This window comes from Neolamprologus brichardi, chromosome 23 (assembly GCF_056152115.1).
Source record: "Neolamprologus brichardi isolate AB-2024 chromosome 23, ASM5615211v1, whole genome shotgun sequence".
NCBI lineage: Eukaryota > Metazoa > Chordata > Actinopteri > Cichliformes > Cichlidae > Neolamprologus > Neolamprologus brichardi.
Window position 1 is genome coordinate 21,650,830 of NC_142125.1, and position 21,516 is coordinate 21,672,345.

At 39.4% G+C, this 21,516-nt stretch overlaps 1 protein-coding gene and 1 pseudogene across 1 annotated transcript; both read left to right on the plus strand.

Annotated features, from left to right (window-relative positions):
- Positions 1-1,905: 1,905 nt before the first annotated feature.
- LOC148096113 (uncharacterized) lies at positions 1,906-2,754 on the plus strand (annotated as a pseudogene).
- A 212-nt stretch (positions 2,755-2,966) lies between these two features.
- Positions 2,967-20,411, plus strand: LOC148096114 (uncharacterized). The gene is made up of 11 exons (XM_087835875.1): positions 2,967-3,065; positions 12,043-12,178; positions 12,270-12,360; positions 12,472-12,892; positions 13,192-13,360; positions 13,454-13,671; positions 14,795-14,866; positions 15,223-15,389; positions 15,494-15,745; positions 15,989-18,340; positions 20,343-20,411. The coding sequence occupies exons 1-11, from the start codon at positions 3,035-3,037 to the stop codon at positions 20,409-20,411; spliced, it is 3,978 nt and encodes a 1,325-aa protein (XP_087692001.1). The 5' UTR covers positions 2,967-3,034.
- Positions 20,412-21,516: the final 1,105 nt, after the last annotated feature.

The following is a 21,516-nucleotide window of genomic DNA, read 5'->3' on the forward strand; positions in this document are numbered from 1 at the left end:
CTGGAGAGCTTCCAATTTTATAATACAAATCAATAATTCTTTCAATGTTTCCACTCTAATCCCTAGAGATTCCACTTATTGAAAATAAATTATTAATCCTTCCAAGATACTAATGATTATTTCCTCTGTACGCAGCTTATCTTTGGAAACTGGGGTCTTTTGTTCTTTCTGTTGTTCTTCCTGTAAGAATGTCAGATATGTGCCAGTGTGTTAGATCTACATCTGTTTGATTAATACAGCTGCAAAGTGTTGCTCACGATGAATCACCCTTTGGTCAACTTAAGAGCCTACAAGATGAATATCCTACAGAAGAACCTTGCAGGCAAAAGCTGTTTGTCTTTGTTATACAGAGATATATTCAATAATATATCAAATTTATTTGAGTAATTTATGTGCATTTTCTTACCACTAACTGAACTTTTAGGTGCACATTGGAAATTAATTGTTTCATGGACTTGGTGTATGATTAATGGTCTTGTGGATCAGCTTATTGAGTGAGTTGGCATCTGCAACCCTCAACCTGCTGCCCCAGCATGCAACAGCGAAGAGGATGGCACTGGCCACAACAGACTCATAGAAAATCCTCAGCCATCTCAGAAAATAGATATGACTTAGCCCCTCGATACTGCAGAGGTGTTTGTAACCCAATCCAATTTATTTTCAATGTGTACTTATATTTACAGTGCCACAGCAGATACACAGGATCACAGGTATCTGCTGATGACTCTGCTCAGACCACATGACAAAAGGAGTCCAGTATGGCATACGTCACCCTCAGTAATGCATCCAACCACGGCACCCCGCAAAGATTGACTTGGTGACACAGTTCGATATTTTTTTGATACAAAAAAAATGTTCATGCCTTTTTCATTTTTCAAAATTATATATATATATATATATATATATATATATATATATATATATATATATATATATATATATATATATATGAACTCAAAAGTACAGTTTTTAAATTTAATGTTGCTGAAACAAACAAACAAAAAATCTATCTGATTGAGATAGATCTTTGGAAAAGAGAGTTTATTACACAGAAATGGCTCTTTCCAAAATAAAAGCTATACTATACCCTTCTTCTGGGCTATATTCTCAGAAGCATATTAAACATATCAGGTCCCCATAAGGAGATTCATGTGCTAACGGCTGTCTAAATGACTCGGGTAAAGTTTGTAGCATGCATGCTTGTTGTTTTTGTCTGCTTCCACTTGTCTTTGCACTAGGATGATGTCGGAGTAAATGTGCAGTCATATTCGTTGTGTTCCTACTAGTGCTGTCAGCGTTAATCTCGTTAAAATGACATTAATGCCATAACGTGGCAAATCTCTGTTAACAAGTTACTGCGGATTGCCCCGTGATTGGGGCTGGATGTTAATGAGCTAACTGCGCTAACGCACTAGTTCCCACAAATTGAGCATTGCGTGGCACATCCGACATACTGTTTTAATTTGTCCATGATGCGTTTACCATCAGGGTCATGCTTCAGATGACCAAGATAGTTCCAAACGCCAGATCTGAATGAGGGTGGGGGAGGTTCAATTTCGGGTAGCGTTGAGACAGTTGCCATGTTGCAACGAGTTTAGCTTCTGTCTTGCTAGCTTGCGCTGCGCTCAATGGATCTGCACTCGACAGTGCTGCCTAGGCAGAGTAGTCGAACGCAGATCCACTGAGCGCTCAACACAGACAGCATCGTCAGAAGAAAAGTTGATAAAATAAATAAAAAAATGTTGTATTGTTCAATACATATGCGTACAGAACCGAAAGCACTGTATCGAACGGTTCACACACACACACACACACACACACACGCACACGCACACACACACACACACATACATTTTAATTTTAATTTATTTTAACCAATAAATCGATAATCAAAACCCACCCCTACTAGCAGGCAGGGCATACATGGAACGCCATAACCAAGTGGCTGGAAAACTATACAGAAACATCTGTGCTGAATACGGCCTGGAAGTCCCAAGGTCAAATTGGGAGACTCCCACTGGGGTCGTGGAGAATGACCGAACTAAAATCTTGTGGGACCTCCAGATGTATACGGACAAAATGGTGATGGCTTACCAACCAGACATAGTGGTGATGGAATAAAAGAAGAAGACAGCTGTGGTGATAAACGTAGCATTTCCGAATGACAGCAACATCAGGAAGAAAGAAACTTGAGAAATACAGAAGTCTCAGAGAAGAGATCAAGAAGAATGGTGGGTGAATGTAACAGTGGTCCTAGTGGTAATTGGAACACTAGGTGTGCTGACTCTCAAGCTAGGCGAGTGGCTCCAGCAGATCCCAGGAACATCATCTGAGATCTCTGTCCAGAAGTGCACAGTCCTAGGAACAGCTAAGATACTGCGCATGGCCCTCAAGCTCCCAGGCCTCTGGTAGCAGATTTGAGCTTGTAGGATAGATCTCCCTTATGGGCGAGAGGGGAATTGTGTTTTGTTTTTGTTTTGTTTTTTGCCAATTTCAAATGTGATTTATGCTAAAAAGAAATTCTAGGTTCAAAATTGAAACCTGTTTTATAACATAAGTAATAAATTCAAATGAGTGATACTTCGCACTAACAACATTCCCAAAGGAAGATATGCAAATTATGTTCATTAAGTCAATTACATTATTTACATGTAAAATTCCAAACGAGTAATCCTCCATTCCAAGTTCAGATATACGCTATTGGTAAGAAATCACATGATCAAAGCAGAGGGCATGATGGGTTGGAAGATCTGAATGCCAAGATCCCCGTAGGTTATATGCAGAGCTGTTAGTGTTTCAGTTGAAGATTGTGGAATTGCATAGAGGTAAGTTGGGATAAAATTCACTAAGTCCTTCCAACTGTAAGATCCCAATCCCTAATCTCTTTTGTAACATTTAAATACTAAAATTCCAACTATTAAATATAAATCACTAATGTTTAAAAGATTTTAATTTCCCTGTTTCCCATTATTCTTATTTCGTTTTTTTTTTTTTTTTCATTTTTTTTAGGTTTCCTTTCTTAATTCCTACGTGAATGGTGACATATTGTCACAGTCAAGAAACAAGTGAGTAACAAAATGTTTTTATTTTGTTCATACTTTTATACCTTGTAGCACCACACATTAAGACCTATGTAATTGTCTGTGAGCACCCATTGAATTTATTTTAATCGTACTATCTGCGTATCATTTTGAGTGAAAAATGTTTTTAGGCTTCATCTGCCTGCTAGGCAGATTATATGTGTCAAATCAAAAAGGAACATAGCCCTACAGTAAATAAGGACACATACAGAAATCAGCGCATAGAGACATTGACCCTTTAAATTCTTTAACACTAACATCTTTTTCAACAGTTCTTCTTTGCTGAAGGGCTCAATCCATTTTTTAGAAATTTGTTTAAAAATAAGTGAAATATAAATCAATTATTCATCCATCCAAATCTCTAATTCTTCCAATCCTTAAATATTATTCCCTAATTCTTCTAAATCTTGTATCCCAAGTAATAGCTATTCTAAGAATTAAAAACATATCACTAAAAGTTTAAACACCACATTTTACCACCATTCAAAGTAATTCTTTAATTATTTTGTAATTATATCATAAATTTAGAAGTATACATCTTAACCTTTAAGAATTTAAGATTAGACCAATAATGAATTTGTTTTGAACATACTGTCTGCAAATTGTTTAACAAGTCAAACATTATTTTGTAGACAGACAGATTTGTCTTTTGGACATGAAGGGGAGTTAAGCTCAACAGTGAGTACATTCATATACACATTAGTGTAACTACATATTCACGCATATATTTCTTTATCAAAAGATATACTTATTTTTTGAAAGAGACAGTTTTTTTAAAATAGTTAACAACTGTCAGCAAATATACTGCCTTAAAAATTTTAATCACCTTATTTACATTTAATATAAATACACTGAAGTTTTAAATTGTTCAGCATTGCCTGCACCTTCAGAGGATTTATGTTTACTTGGATTTTAAAATAATTGTTTATAACATTTAAAAAACGTTTTAAAAATCTATTTTATAAAAGAGAGGATATTGAATTAAAACTAAAACTATGTATGAGGAGCTACCAGTATTTGTGTCACGGGACCGAGTGGTCTGTACTGAACTGGACTCAGGCGCAGAAACCCAGAGCAGAGACAGCAGATGGTGTAACAATATTTTATTAGGCTTAAGTGCTAGAAACGTAGCAAGGACAAAAACAATAAGATGTGGAGTTTGACGTGGCGTGGCCTGGGAAACGTGGCTAGGGTGAGGGAATGGGGCCTGAGATGCAGAGTGGAGCTGAGCAGGGAACAGTCACACTGAAGAGAGAAGACAGTGGAGTTAGGGAGGTAGTGGAGGCAGCTCTGAAGTGGTAAGTTGTAAGCAGTGTTGGGACTAACGCGTTATTAAGTAACGCGTTACAGTAACTACGTTATTATTGTGGTAACGAGCACGGTAACTAGTTATTATGCCAAAATCAGGAACGCGTTAGTCGTTACTGGGATTTAGATAGGCTCGTTACTCGTTACTTCGTGTGGTGGCTATCGTGGAGCTTCCACAGATTCTGTAACATTAGCAAGTGGTGGAGGCCAGCAGGTGGATGAGGGAAAGGGGATGCAGAAGGAAAAGAGACCCGAGGCGGCCGCCGGTCCAAGTGTGAACTGAACTTCAGGTAAGAAGTTATGACCTGCAGTCTATCTGGGTCAGATATAAACCAAGTTTAGGTGGAGTTTATTTTCATTATTCTGACTTTTTCCGTACTGCGTACTAGCTAGCATGACGGAGTTTCTATACAGCTGGGTGGGTGCTATGAAGTTAATGATGTTGAACTTTATTTTGTTCATAAGTTATTAGAGTTGCCAATCGTCCCGTCTGGTTTTCAGAGAAAATATTACGCGTTTCTTATTGAGGTGAAAAGGAACACAGTTTGTCCCGTAATTCAGCTACAATGAAAAAGACACAAAGCTGGAGTTATTCTGTGTTTACTGCACAGCTGCCTCTTCTTTCATTCCCCCCCCCCCCCTTTCCCGTTTCTACTTCAATCATGAAAACTGATCAATGATCAGCTGATCGGCTCTCGTTTGTTTATCGACCACTTTGTGCCAGAAAGAGGAAACCAGTCACGTTAAACAACAGCAGCACGTTTAAGCTTGATCAGCTGTTGTTAGAATTTATTTAATATTAATTTCTAGTATCAGCTGATGTTTGCTGGAGCCACAGCTGCAAAAAAGCTGCTGGTCATGATATCGGTTTGGTTATCTGGTGAGAGAGAAACATGAAGATGAAATCAGGAGACGTCCTTACTGAATCATCAGAGCTGAACAGGTGATGGAGAAACAGGTTTACCTTTTTGGTAACATAAATGAGTTGAAGGGAAGTTATGAACTGTTTCTGAAAGACAGATAACTCCAGGATCCTTTTCTAAGTAGTAACACCTGGTAACTGTGCAGGTGCGGATCTAGCAAAGTTTTGCCAGGGGGGCAGGTAGGGCTTTAACAGGGAGAGGTGGGCACAAAGAAATACTTTTCTTTCTTATTCTCATTTAAAATGTCTCGCTTTTAAAAAATAATAATCTGAATCTTACAAAGGATTGATAGATTGATGCATATATACCATCAAAACAGTGTACATCACTGTCACAACAGCGTTTGTTTTCATTCAAAGGCTTTATGATTTTTCCTATAATGGTGGGCCAGTCTCTAGTCAAAATGCCCGGGCTGATTTTTTGTCCCAGTCCAGCCCTGTATGCAGCTCATCTGCAGTCTGGTGTTACCTACATCTTCCTATTCAGAAGGCAGAATTTCCGAGTTCTGAGTACAATCAAAGCACCACGACTGCAGTTTTTGTGTTGGATGTAAAAGGCACACATGACGCTGTGACGTAGGCTAGAATCATGGCAGCAGTCAATGACGGTCCAGGCGTGGGATTTCTCTCGTGGAAATAGGCACATTATCTTTTCCTTTCTATTGGTAGGTGGCACAGTGCACTTGTGGCAAGTAAGCAAGCTAGAAGACTGGCAAAGTTGTGGAAGCAACACATTAACAAGAGAATTCTGAGTAAAACCAAAGTTACTTTCCCTAGTAACTAGTTACTTTGAAAGTAACAAGTAACTTGAAGTAACTGAGTTACTTTTGATAGAAGTAACTAGTAATGTGACTAAGTTACTATTTTAAAGTAACTTACCCAACACTGGTTGTAAGTATAGCAATTCTTAGTTGCAGTAGGGGACACAGAGTGTTGAGAGGGGAGTGACGAGAATCCAGGGGGCTTAGTGGCGTTGCAAGGCTGACCCGAGATCTGGGGTCTTCAGATGGAGTGTGATGGCAGGAGGGCAGGCAGGTGAGGCACAGAGTGATTTTCCAAGTGATTGCTTGGTATCATGAGTCCGGAGGTAGAGCGTGAGCCAAGGTGAATCCAGCAACTGCAGCACAAAAAAGTCTTGTTAACAAGATAATCACAGAGAGAACTTGAAGCATAAGGGCCTGTTACCAACATGGGTTGATGACGAACTGGCAGTGAATGAACATCAATGTGTGGCTTAAATCCCTCTGGCTTGATTGCCTGCAATTGGCTCCAGATGTGCGGGAGCTGGAGGAGGTGGCCCTGTCCAGGGGCGGATCCCAGGTAGGTTCAGGAGGCTTACGAAAATTCCAGCCACCCACCGCAGACCATGACAATTTGCTACACTACCAGCAAGGGAATTTTCTTTAGAATACGCATTCCTGACAGAAACACACCTAAATAAATGAATTAATCTCACCCCAACCATTCGTGGCAAATGGCCGTCCCTCCCCCGTCCTGCCAGATGTTTTGTCCTTTTAAAAGAAGATTTTCCTTTCTCACTTCTCACAATTGCTCCAAGACAGTAGGAACAGTTACTGACCAAACTAAATTAAATAAATACAATATACTATACGGTTACTAAATATAACAGAATAGCTCTAATAGGTATAAATAGTTGTAATAATAAAAACCCCAATATACTGCACAAATTAAATATATATAGTTGACATTGAGGTAATGTAAAGGTGTAAAATTTCCCTTTCTGTGTAGAGCATGTGCAGATAATAAGGCTGTATAACTATGGCAGTGTGTACAGGGCTTTAGTTGGGGAAGTTGCACAGAGATATCGAAAGGCAGGAATTATTTCTTGTGTCGTTCAGTGGTGCATTTGTCAGCCTTTCACTGAGCGTACTCCTGTGACCAGCACGTCATGGAGTGGCTGGCATTGTCCAGCATTGTGCTTGTTTCGGACACCATGTGCCTTACCCAGACCAGCCTGAGGGACTCCGACTCCATCCTCACAACATTACTGGCCTTGTGAACCAGTTTATTGAGCCAGTTGGCATTTGCAACCCTCAACCTGCTGCCCCAGCATGCAACAGCAAAGAGGATGGTACTGGCCACAACAAACTCATCAACAAAATCCTCAGCCACCTCAAAAAATTACTTGGGCCCTCTAGAGTGCAGTAGTGTTTTCTACCCAATCCATGTTTTTTTCAATGTGTACTTATATTTACAGTGCTCCACCCTTTGGATAGAAACAGGGATCACAAGTTTCCTGGTCTTCAGTCAATTCTTTGGTCTTTCTTACATTGAACAGCAGAATCATCTGCAGGTATGTCTTTTCCGGGCCGGTGCACAATCTCTATGTCGTATCTCTGCAGCTGTAACAGCATGCGCTGCAGACGAGCAGGGGCTACAGAGATTGGCTTCTTCAGTATGTGCTCCAATGGCTTGTGGTCCGACTCGACGATGACTCTTCTGCCATATATGTAGGTGTGGAAACGCTTCTTTTTCGATCTGTGCATAGTTAACCACTGTTGGGGTCAGTGTCTTTGAAGAATATGCTATTGGGTGTCCGTCCTGCATCAACACAGCTCCCAAACCATACTTGGATGCATCTACCTGTAGGCGTAGCTCCTTGGTCATGTCGTAGTATGCCAGTATGGGGCCTGCTTCTCTGGTTATGAGATCCTTCATTTGCTGGAAGACTCTGTTGTGATTCTGATCCCAGACGAACTCCAAGTCTTGCTTGAGCAGCTGACGCAGCGGTACTTCTGATAGTCGTGGTGCGAATCTGGACAGGTAGTTTGCCATTCCAAGAATTGTCTCGAGCTCATTCTTATTGAATTGGGCGATCGTGGCTCAAGAGTTGGCAGTTCGTCTTGTAATCGGAAGGTTGCCGGTTCGAGCCCTGGCTCGGACAGTCTCAGTCGTTGTGTCCTTGGGCAAGACACTTCACCTACTGCCTACTGGTGTTGGCCAGAGGGGCCGATGGCGCGATATGGCAGCCTCGCCTCTGTCAGTCTGCCCCAGGGCAGCTGTGGCTACAGCTGTAGCTGCCTCCACCAGTGTGTGAATGTGAGAGTGAATGAATAGTGGAATTGTAAAGCGCTTTGAGGGGTCCCAAAAAGCGCTATATAAATGCAATCCATTATTATTATTATTATTATTCTCAGGAGGCGGCATGTCCTTGATGGCCTGTAGTTTCTTTGGGTCTGGCTGGATGCCCTCCCGGGTGAGTTTGTGTCCAAAGTAACTCACTTCTGTGGCACCTATGACACATTTCTCTGGATTGAGACCAGTGTTGGGAAGGTTACTTTTAAAATGTATTCCACTACAGATTACAGAATACATGCCCCAAAATGTATTCTGTAACGAATTCCGTTACGTTACTCAATGAGAGTAACGTATTCTGAATACTTTGGATTACTTAATATATTATCATGCTGTTTACAACTACATGAATGTACTATTGCTGTGATTTATTACTGTTACTGAAGGTTCGCGGCTCCGAACCGTAGTAAAGGGACCTCTGGCTAATACGGCGGGTTCTGTGTCGGGCTCGTAGCTGAAAACTAGCTTTACTTTGTTGTCTGGGTCAAGTTTGCTAGCGAGAGACAGAGAGAGGCGTTGAAAGGCTGCTCCAACGGAACTTATTGTTTTTGGAGGAAAACACGAACACGGTGTACAGTCGAGTCTTAATAGCTTACTTACAACTAGAGAGGGCACGATACCACTTTTTTATGTCCGATACCGATACCGATATCATACATTTGGATATCTGCCGATACCGATATGAATCCGATATAGTGTGTTTTTTAATCAACAAAAATGTTTTTTTAATATCTTGCTGCTTTTTGTATAAGTTCATACTCAAGTTAAAAAACAACAACAACACTTAAGCGATTCTGTTATACCTGTATGTTTAAAAAAAAACAAAAAAAAAACACACTGCACCCAAACTATTTCATAGCTCAGCAACACTGATCAATCTAATAAAGTTAAACCTGCACCATCCTTCCTATTCTGGTATTTTAAAGAGTACTTAGCAGAAATATTAAGCAACCTAACTAATAGGGTTGCAAACTCCCAGCAAAAGAAAATAGGGAACCACCCTCTTCCTCATGATGCTTAATCAATGTAATCAACTTTAATTTGATGCAGGGTGAAAAAAATTCACAGAAATAAATTATTTTTCAAGAATAATTAAATAGATTCAACATCTTTCTTCAACAGAATTGCAGAATTCACAGATGGTACTTTCCCAAAGGAAAAAGTACTACAGCTTACTAGGGTATATTAGACTTAACAGTTATTATATACAGTAATGGACTTCTATACATTTTACATCAGATTAAAACTTTGGGTGTAAGATTCATATAATTATTAAATAATTAAAAGCTAGATATTTTAAATGAGAATAAGAAAGAAAAGTATGTCTTTGTGCCCCTTTTCCCTGTTCATGCCCTATCGGCCCCCCTGGCTAAACTTTGCTAGATCCGCCCCTGCACAGTTACCAGCCGTCAGCTACGTAGAAAAAGATCCTGGTCTAGAAAGGAATATTAAAACAATTCTAACAACAGCTTATCAAGCTTAATAGTGCTGCTGTTGTTCAGCCGCTGGTTTCCTCTTTCTGGTGCAAAGTGGGCCAAAAACAAAGAAGAGAATTCTCCGGGGAATATGCCCTTGAATACATCAGCAAACTCCTCCATGACACTTGTGGTCTGTACTGACATGACCAGCTTGACTAGGTTTAGATCCAGGCATGGTCTCAACCAAGGGACAATCAGCACGGAGTGCAAACATTATGAACAATACAACAATTATGACCAGTGTTGTGGGTAAGTCTAAATAAAGTAGATAAAATGATATACTTACTTATACAGAGTCTTGGTAGTCCTACTGACACCCAAAGTATCAGAGTCAAAGTCAACTACAAATTAATCATATACATACATACGCTATCCAGCTGCTAACAAAACCCTAATCATGGCAGCACAGGCACAAGCTCTGAGACACGATCCATAGAGGCTGGGGTCTATCACACCAGACAAAACCCCATGTGAAGTCTGTGTAAAGATGCCCCTGAGACAATCCAGCACATAACAGCAGGGTGCAAGATGCTAGCAAGTAGGGCATACATGGAATACCATAACCAAGTGGCTGGAATAGTACACAGAAACATCTGTGCCAATATGCCCTGGAAGTCAAAATGGGAGACGCACACTAGGGTCGTGGAGAATGACTACACTAAAATCTTGTGGGACTTCTAGATGCAGACAGAAAAAATGTTGATGGATAACCGACTGGACTACTACTGTTTTCTTTCTTCTGTGGAAATCACAGAAGAAGATGGCTGTAGTGTTAGACGTAGCATTTCCGAATGACAGCAACATCAGGAAGAAGGAACACAAGAAGCTTGAGAAATACAGAGGGCACAGTCCTAGGAACAGCTAAGATACTTTTGTATCTCAATCATCTTTTGTATGTATTATTTTAGGGTCTATCTTACAATATAAAGCACCTTGAGGTGACCGTTGTTGTGATTTGGCACGATATAAATAAAATTGACCTGAAATGAATTGAATACTGCACAGGGCCCTCAAGCTCCCGGGCCTCTTATAGCAGACCTGAGCTTGAAGGACAGACCAACTCACCCTTACGAGTGAGAGGGGAATTGTTGTTTTTTGGGTGGTTTTTTTTGCCAAATTACAAATGCAATATATGCTAAAAAGGAATTCTAGGTTCAAAATTGAACCTCATTTTATAATATAAGAAATACATTTAAACGAGTGATAATTCGCACTAACAACATCCCCAAAGGAAGATATGCAAATTATGTTAGTTAAGTTACATGTAAAATTCCAAACGGGTAATCCTCCATTCCAAGTTCAGATATACACTATTGGTAAGAAATCACATGATCAAAGCAGAGGGCATGATGGGTTGGAAGATCTGAATGCTAAGATCCCCGTAGGTTATATGCAGAGCTGTTAGTGTTTCAGTTGAAGATTGTGGAATTGCATAGAGGTAAGTTGGGATAAAATTCACTAAGTCCTTCCAACTGTAAGATCCCAATCCCTAATCTCTTTTGTGACATTTAAATACTAAAATTCCAACTATTAAATATAAATCACTAATGTTTAAAAGATTTTAATTTCCCTGTTTCCCATTATTCTTATTTCGTTTTTCTATATTTCCATCCTAATTCCTATGCGAATGGTGAAATATTGTCACAGTCAAGAAAGAAGTGAGTAATAAAATGTTTTTATTTTGTTCATACTTTTATACCTTGTAGCACCACACATTAAGACCTATGAAATTGTCTGTTAGCACCCATTGAATTTATTTTAATCGTACTATCTGCGTATCATTTTTTAGACTTCATCTGCCTGCTAGGCAGATTATTTTTGTCAAATAAAAAAGGAACATAGCCCTACAGTAAATAAGTACGCATACAGAAATCAGCACATAGAGACATTGACCCTTGAAATTCTTTAAGAACACATATCTGCGATGCTTCCAAATCTTAAAAAACCGTCCATTTAAAAGGGAGTTCTTCCTTCCCACTGCCATCAAAATGCCACCAAACTCCTGATTCCAATTCAAAGTGGTAGGCTTTTTATATATATCAAGGTTTACTTATATTTCTCTTCTTATTTTTCAAGTATTGGGACGTATACTCCTAAATTTGAAGACTTGTGGGCAAAAAATTAATTAGGCTGTTCTGATGTGTATTCTTCTCTACAGGAAAAATGCCACGTCAGATGACAGAATGCCCAATATGCTCTGTTCCATATGTTGCAGTTGGGCAGCATTTAAAAAAATACCACCATGTTGTAAACAAAGAAGAATTTCATTTACTGCTAAATTACTGCTCTACAGTGTAAGTCACTGTCATACAGTATATGACAAAAAATGCAACAATTTAAAGTGGTAGTTGTAGTTACATTTGTCAAACTGGATGTGATATGCAGTTACAGGGGCAGGCTGGACTGTCCAGTATGTAAAGCTAAAAGCCGTATAAGACTGGACAAGCACTTGGAAAATGTCCACTGTGAGATTGAGGTTAGTGTTTTGTATAGCTTACATTTTGTTGTTAAATTAGAATGCATTCTTATGTGACATGTTTCACTAACTTTCTCAAACATTGCTGTTCTATTGTTTATACCCTTTCAGAAATCAGATCAGAAGAAAGTAATGAGGACAGCGAAACGATTGGCTAATCTGAAAGCCCTCAAAGCTCTCAGACGTTCAAATCCACAGCCTCCAATGGTGACCTCACTGGACATAGAGCAGCTGACTGAAAGCAGTGATCAAGAGGAGCGAAGTGATAGCAGTGATAGCAGTGAAGAATCTGCAGAGATTAGAGAAGAAAGCTCAGTCCATTCCCCTGTCAATCAGTCAGATGATGCTCAAGTCCAACATCAGACTTGCAAAAACTGCAAAGAACTGCATTTGAAACTACAACAACTGAAAAGTAAACTGAAAAGACTGAAATCCACTAAGGATAAACTGGGCCTCAAACCCCTCAACCCCCCAAAGCGCCAGAAATTTGAAAGACATAAACCTGACCCAACAGCCCGGCTTCCTAAATTTGGTATGAATTATTTAGCAAAAGTGTTTTTTGTTGTGTAGTGTAATGTGAATTTGGATAACTGGTTGTTCTATTTATTATTGTAGGCTCTATCTTAAAGTATAAAGTGCCTTGAGGCAAATGTTGTTGTGACTTGAATGGAATTTAATTGAATTCTATCGAGGAAGTTAAATCCTGCTAATTAGCAATATCTTGCTAATATCATTGTCAACCAATTCAATTAGAAGAATGTTTTCTGTACATCATCAGTTTGTCATGACACTTCTAATTGCTATGTTGTTACTACACTTTATTTTAAACAGAGAAAGTCCTGAATGCTTGGTTTCAGCACATTTGTGGAACAAGTAAAAGGGACGTTGAAAATGCCAAACAACGGGTCCATCATGTCCGTGCCTGGGCATATTTCATGTCTCACAATCAAGTCCCTGCAATGACGTTTGCATTTATGGACAACAGAGAAAGACTGACTGAGTACATTTTTACAAATATCTGTGATATTTTAGTCCAGTAATCTCAATAATACTAAAGTGATTACTGATTTGTGTTTGTTTGTGCCTTTTTTAGATGGACAACTTATCTGAATAAACATGCCGTGACAACCAAAAGGATTCGGATTGGAAATGTGAGGGCGTTCTTGAAATTTCTGATTGATGCACAACTGCCAGAGGTCAGAGCCTCCCGTAAGGATTTAAAGGGGACTTTATTTGCACTTCAGTCGGAGATGAAGAAGAGCAGAAGGGAGTTACAAACCCACATGCAAGCCATCCGGATCAAAAAATCACGTAAGATCCAACTTTACTACTTATTCATCACTGTCGTTACCTAGCATGTGTAATAAATACATCTGTATATAAATGTCATAATGTCATTACTGTGATTTAGTGAGGAAGGAGGACTCAAAATGTTATAATCTAAAGTATAAATTGTATACAAGTATATATTTTCTCTGCTGTATATACACAGTGGCATGCAAAAGTTTGTGCAGCCCTGATAATTTTCATGGTTTTTCTTTATGAATCATTGGTTGCTCGGATCAGCAATTTCACTTCAACATATCATATAGCGGACAAACAATGATATTTCAGAAGTACCACTGTATACAATGTACAAAATAGAAAGTAAACAGAAACTAGGAAATGCAGAGTTGTTAGGCTTCATTTTCTAGTTTCTGTTTACTTTCTTTTTATCTACTTTCTACATGGGAAAACAGTCTGTCACCACAAGGAAACAGAGGCACACCATGGATACTTATTTGTATACAAAGGTCAGGAGGAAGGAAAGAAAGCAGGGGGAACCTACCACAGATGTAGACAACAAAATTGTCTACATCTGTGGTAGGTTGAAAGTGAGGGGTAAAAGTTCAACTAAACAACAGAAAATTGGCACCAAAAACAGGAGACGTGACCAGCAACTAACCAGTGGGAACACATAACTAAACATACAAATGCAGAAAGAAAAAACATAAAATATCTAAACAATAAGCAAACTAGTAATCAAATTAAAGATACCTAATGATAAAATGAACTATACAGTCAAAAAACACAAAGACTAAAATGGTCAAGGAAATGAGACTATCAAAATTTAGGATATTGATATTTCCTTTTTTAACATGAATGTGTTATATTCAGTACTAAGCTTGGTAAACATGGAAAGTTTAGGAAGTAGGATAAATAAATTGAAAGGGTTAGTATTCTGGATTGGAAAGTAAGATTTAAGTTCAAAATGGCAATCCAATTCATTTTCATATACTGTGAGCACTGATTGCCAGTTCTTCTTTCTTACAAAATAATTTTTTGAAAAAAATTAGGTCTAAACTACAACCTGTTTTATATTTACATCATTGCGTGCAGCATGAATGAGCATGACTGGAGCTACAGGAACATAAAAACATTCTGTGTCTTTTAGAAATGCTTGTAGATCCTGTCCACATCACTGATTTTCTCAAGAAGGCCACCACACACATCCCTGAAGCACTTGGTAAGTGTTTAGTTCATTTCTCCATAAGGACAACTCTAATAACCCCAATAATATCTCTGCTAATGAGAATTATTTTATAATATTTGCTTACCAGCTGTAATCTGTATGTATATATAGTTCAGAATCTCAGATTTACAGAAATATATGACAGAACTTTTTGCTTTCAATTATAACAGACTGCTCATTTATAATCACTTGTTGGACTTTTGATTTTTGTTCAAATATATAATACATATACAAACAGTAGCATTTGTGATGTTTATATAGGATTATATTAGGGGGAGTATATAGCAATATAAGGGATATGCTCAACTATCCCTTGTGTCTTACCGTGCAACCTCTATGTTACTTAATAGTCGAGCTTGAGAAAAATCCCACAACTGAGAACCTAGACTGGTTCTATGGTCTTCTGGCTGGATTTGTCATCTGCACAACTGGACACAGAAGAGCCGTCATATCAAATATGACAGTTGAGGAAGTTGGCACTGCTGAAGCGGATGGTGATGGCCGGCGGATAATCAGAGTAAAGTCATTAAGAAATGATTTCTCTCCCTGATTAAAGATGTTTTCTTACCAGCGACATCAATGACTGTGTGCAATGTAATTTAATTGCTGATTCTTTTACAGGTAAAAGAGCACAAGACCAAAGAAACATTTGGCCATGCACTTGTTCCCCTAACGAAAGACGAATACATATGGTTTCACCGCTTTGTGTACCACCGCCACAGATACCCTGGTGTATCATCACAATTGATTTTTGCCAACACCAATGGAGGGCCTTATTCTAAGATGCTGACATCATTTCAAGATGCATGGAGGAAGTTTGGTATCCCAGGAAAACCAACCTTCTCTATGATTAGGAGCAGCATCAGCACTTTTGTGAGTAGTTTCCACTTTATGGTGATTCAGTGTTTTTACCTTCCTATCCTCTTAGAGGGATGATATAAAACAGTCACCCTTCCTGGTTCTACTCCCAGTGTTTTAATGTTGGAAGGACATTTCTTTTTCTTTATATTGTCTTCTGTTGTACTTCTTTTTGTGGTTCTGTCCTTAGCTCTGCAAATCTTGAAAATGTCAAAAGTTAGTGCAATTAATAACATTATTTAATGTTTACATTTGTAGAGTGGGAGATTCTTGGGAACCCAAAGCAAGGTACAAGTCCACCGGATGATGTGCCATTCTGATGCAACTGCAGCAAGGTTTTATGAGGCAGATTTAAACTTTGACGAAGCCTTCAAGTGCCGCAACAATGCTGCAAAGGCACTTGCTGTGAACAATAGAACCAGAGACTCTGAGGAATCTACAACCTCAGAAGACAATAAAGATGTGTTGCAGAGAAGATATGCTGGACCGAAGAAAAGAAAGTCTAGTCAAAATGCCACAAGAGAAGAAATTGTGAAAAAGAAGACCAAACAGCACGCAAACACCATTGACACAGACAGCAGCAAAGATGAAAGTAACAATGAAGTCAGGAAAATCATTGACCCGGCAGCAGGAAACACATCTGGAAAACACCCACATAAACAGAGTGGCAGGGCAAGAGCAAAAGTGAGGGTACAAGAAGACACAACAGGTGATGAAGATATGTCAGAGATGGTGACTACAGAGAGTAGTGAAGGTGAAGATTATGATGATAACTGTGAACACATTGACCTTACAGCAGCAGGTACATTGGGAACCACCAAAGGTAAAGATAATGCTAAAGGAAAAGGAAAAGCCACAAAGGACACAGGACATTTCTATAGTCGTACTCAATTTCTTAAAAACAAGAATAAATGTTGGGAATCTCCTAAAATTATGTCAGAAAGAATTGCAATCCAAACACAAATACAAAAAGTTGTTAGACCAAAGGAAGCAACTGAGGGTGTGAACCAAACACAGACAGAGACAATAGATGAAGACAATGAAGCCTTGAGGCCAGAAAGTTTGAGTGAAAATGAAAGCAGTATGCAAACAGTAACTACAGATAATGAAGAAGACAAAGCTGAAGATGAAAATGGTCCCTTGTTGAACACAACTGACATAGACCAAGAAGTTTCCAGTGGACTAGTGAGAAAAACTACAAAAAAAATAAAAGGAATGAGCACAGAGGACATAGGCAGAGATAAACATGGACCACAGACAAAGACAACAACCGAGGGAAAATGCAATTTGAGATCAGAAGGAACAACAGAGGAAGGAATGACAACACAGACAGAGACTACAGAAAAACAGAAAGGATTGAGCACAAATGACATAGCTGAAGATGAAAATGGGCAACACACAGTGACTACAGATAAAGACAAAGCACTGAGAACAGGGGACACAGACATAAAGGAACAGGGACCACAGATGGAGACCATGGGTAAAGAAAAAAATGATTTGAGAGCAGAAGGAACAACTGAAAACAAAGACACAGTTAGAGTAAAAGAAGATGGCCCTGGGACTAGCTATGAGTCTCCAGTGGCACACCCAAAAAAGAGGAAAAGGTCTCTAATGAAGAAAAGCTCTTTGGCGAAGTGTGATGAAAGCAAAGAAACAAAGCAAAAGGGCAACAAGCAAGAAAGAAAAAGACCAAAGAGCCTGACTGCAAGACAGTTGTTAAGTCCAAAGATGCTCAGAAGTCACAAGACTAAAGAGGCACCTAAAGATACCAACAAAAGACAAAAAGTCATACAAAGACTCAGAGAAGTTACAAGAAAAAATAAGAAAAAGAACAAAGGATTGAGCACAATTGACATAGCTGAAGATGAAAATGGGCAACATACAGCGACTACAGATAAAGACAAAGCACTCAGCACAGAGGACACAGACATAAAGGAACAGGGACCACAGATGGAGACCACGGTTAAAGAAAAAAACGATTTGAGATCAGGAGATACAACAGAGGAAGGAATGAGAACACAGACAGAGAATACAGATAAAGACAAAGCACTCAGCACAGTGGACAAAGACATAAAGGAACAGGGACCACAGATGGAGACCATGGGTAAAGAAAAAAATGATTTGAGAGCAGAAGGAACAACAGAGGAAGGAATGAGAACAGAGATAGAAACTACAGACAAAGACAAAGCACTGAGAACAGAGGACAAAGACATAAAGGAACAGGGACCACAGATGGAGACCATGGGTAAAGAAAAAAATGATTTGAGAGCAGAAGGAACAACAGAGGAAGGAATGAGAACAGAGATAGAAACTACAGACAAAGACAAAGCACTGAGAACAGAGGACAAAGACATAAAGGAACAGGGACCACAGATGGAGACCATGGGTAAAGAAAAAAATGATTTGAGAGCAGAAGGAACAACAGAGGAAGGAATGAGAACAGAGATAGAAACTACAGACAAAGACAAAGCACTGAGAACAGAGGACAAAGACATAAAGGAACAGGGACCACAGATGGAGACCATGGGTAAAGAAAAAAATGATTTGAGATCAGAAGGAACAACAGAGGAAGGAATGAGAACAGAGATAGAAACTACAGACAAAGACAAAGCACTGAGAACAGAGGACAAAGACATAAAGGAACAGGGACCACAGATGGAGACCATGGGTAAAGAAAAAAATGATTTGAGAGCAGAAGGAACAACAGAGGAAGGAATGAGAACAGAGATAGAAACTACAGACAAAGACAAAGCACTGAGAACAGAGGACAAAGACATAAAGGAACAGGGACCACAGATGGAGACCATGGGTAAAGAAAAAAATGATTTGAGAGCAGAAGGAACAACTGAAAACAAAGACACAGTTAGAGTAAAAGAAGATGGCCCTGGGACTAGCTATGAGTCTCCAGTGGCACACCCAAAAAAGAGGAAAAGGTCTCTAATGAAGAAAAGCTCTTTGGCGAAGTGTGATGAAAGAAAAGAAACAAAGCAAAAGGGCAACAAGCAAGAAAGAAAAAGACCAAAGAGCCTGACTGCAAGACAGTTGTTAAGTCCAAAGATGCTCAGAAGTCACAAGACTAAAGAGGCACCTAAAGATACACACAAAAGACAAAAAGTCATACAAAGACTCAGGGAAGTTACAAGAAAAAATAAGGAAAAGAACAAAGGATTGAGCACAATTGACATAGCTGAAGATGAAAATGGGCAACATACAACGACTACAGATAAAGACAAAGCACTCAGCACAGAGGACACAGACATAAAGGAACAGGGACCACAGATGGAGACCACGGTTAAAGAAAAAAACGATTTGAGATCAGGAGATACAACAGAGGAAGGAATGAGAACACAATGACAACACAAGGAGGTCATGTCCAGAGTGAGAATGTGAATGTTAGATCCTGTTGATCTCAGAGTTCTTTGGTTTCAATTTTTGAATTATACTAAATTTTCAAGACCTTTGTGATCATGTGAGTTGTTTTGTTACTGATTTTACACAGTCGCTCTGTTTTTTTTTGTTTTTGTTCTTACATTTTACTCACTTTGATCATGCAAGTTTTTTTGTTAAGTTTAAGTATTGTTTTTATTTTTTTACCTCTAAAATAATAGTTGTTTAAAAAAAGACAAATATTGACATACATACGTTGTTTATAACAAATGCCAAATGGAGAAAAATAAAATCAATAAAGATTTTTCTGTTCAATTTGAAAATGATGTGTCTTTGTTCTACAATCATTAGTCATGGATTTCATTTCCAAGCTGTAATTCCAAATAACTCACATTTTATATAGGCATGATATGCAGATGTCATTAATAACATTAGCTGAATTAACACAAATAAAAGTCCTCACAAATTATACCTGATTACAATTAACAACATTGTGATGTGTTCAATGGTAAGCCCAATTACAGTTTCTTCTATCTAAATAACTAATTATTCAGTTTTTTTCAATCCAGTTTTGGCAATGAAATGTCTAATATTTTCATTTTTTTCCCCCATCCCATTTCCTAAATCAACCCATAGAAAAGAAATCTTAATCAATTATTGAAAGATATTAAGGTAATTTTTTTTTACTTTTTTCTGTATGCAGTGTGTTTTTAGAAATTGATCCCCCCCCCCCCAAAAAAAACAAAAAACAAAAAACAAAACAAAACAAAACAAAAACAACAGAAAAAGAACATCGACCATAGCAGGTGTGTTTTATTGTTTATTCTTTATGCGTTTGACTTCTCAGATTTATTGGTTTTAACTGATGCTGTAGATATTAAAAATTATTTGTGCTCCAATTAGTGGAAATGCAAATGTGAAGTGTTGTTCACAATAAATCTGTGAAGGTTCTCAGTAATTCAGGTCATCCTAGTTTAGGTCATCGTAGACCCCCTGGGGGTCACTCCTTTAGGACTTAAATCTGGGATTCTCCACCATTTCAAGACTCAAGAAGTTTATTGTCATTTCGTATGGTGTTACCCAGCCTGAAACGAAATACTGTTTCTCACCAGCCTCTACAGTGCAATAAGCAATAAGTTTGACCTTAGAACTGAAGAAGCTTCTTGGTAGAGAGGTGAAACATCAGCAAGCAACTTAATGAAATCCAGGCGCTTTTCCTTCCAAGCTCCTTAGAAAGCTCACAATGAAGCACCCTTTGGTCAACTCCAGAGCCAACAAGCTGAACATCCTGTAGAAGAACATTGTAGGTAAGAGCAGTTTCTCTTCTTAATACACTGATACTTTACACATTATAATAAATCCAATCATGTTTACATTTTATTCGTAGAAATGGATAACTTTCAGGTGCAGACGTGGATGTTTGGACAAATTGTTCATATAGATAATCCTCATTGCTGTTTTTGCGATCATTGCACTCTACGTGATTATTTTGCTCCTGCTGTATTTCAACAACTTCTCCCGGCTAGCGGAGTGAGCTGTGTAGAGGAATAACTGAGGACCCAAAAGGCGAAAACAGAAAGTCCATGAGAAACGCAGGAGCTCAGGGAACAGTTCACTGATGGTTCAAGGGTTGACCCGTAGGCCATGAGCACAATAGTCCAAAAAGGTTCAGCTCAGGATGCCCACTGTGTGAAAAGCTGGTCCGGAGGCCGGCCGTGCAGAAGGCAATGGCAGTAATGACCTCGTTTCAGGAGTTGCCCTCAACAGCAATGAAATCCAGCCAGAGGCCATGTTGAGGTGCTTGACATGGATCAAACAGCAGTGTAGCAACCACAGGACCAGAAGAGGCTGGATTGGAAGACAGTGTCGCAACCACTGGACCAGACAAGGCTGGACCAGACGAGGTGGCGTAGCAGGCGAGGGCGATGGCTGGAGTGGTTCCTGAGACCTTCCAGTGGATGCAGAAGACAGCTGAGGTTATCCCTCGGACTCTCCAGCGGAGGCAGATGACTGGATGGGACCCTCCGACCCTCCAGCGGAGACAGACGCAGACCCAGTAAGTACAGGGACCTAAGGCAGACAAAGAGAGGAACCAGCAGTTGCAGGGACCTCTGGCAGATACAGAGCAGAACCAGCTGGTGCAGGGACCTCTGGCAAGCACAGAACAGAACCGGTAGCCTCTGGTATTGCTTACGCTGGCTGGAGCTGAGCAGCAAATTGGTTTGGCTCAGGTAGCAACAGCGGGATGGAGTCCTCAGGGAGCTGAAAGTGTTCACCAACAAACCCAGCAGAGGACGGAGGTGGAAGGTGAAGTAGTTGGCGCTGGTGTCTTAACCTCCAGGGGTCCAGAGTCGGCTGGTGGTTGGCACTCAGCCTCTGGGGAGGCCCTGGAGGGAGTT

Excerpts from the sequence above, each read along its gene's own strand:
- LOC148096114 (XM_087835875.1), top strand. The coding sequence starts at position 3,035 with ATGGTGACATATTGTCACAGTCAAGAAACAA. Across the intron at positions 12,361-12,471 it reads ATGTCCACTGTGAGATTGAG|AAATCAGATCAGAAGAAAGT; the intron begins GTTAGTGTTTTG and ends ATACCCTTTCAG. Across the intron at positions 14,867-15,222 it reads ACACATCCCTGAAGCACTTG|TCGAGCTTGAGAAAAATCCC; the intron begins GTAAGTGTTTAG and ends GTTACTTAATAG.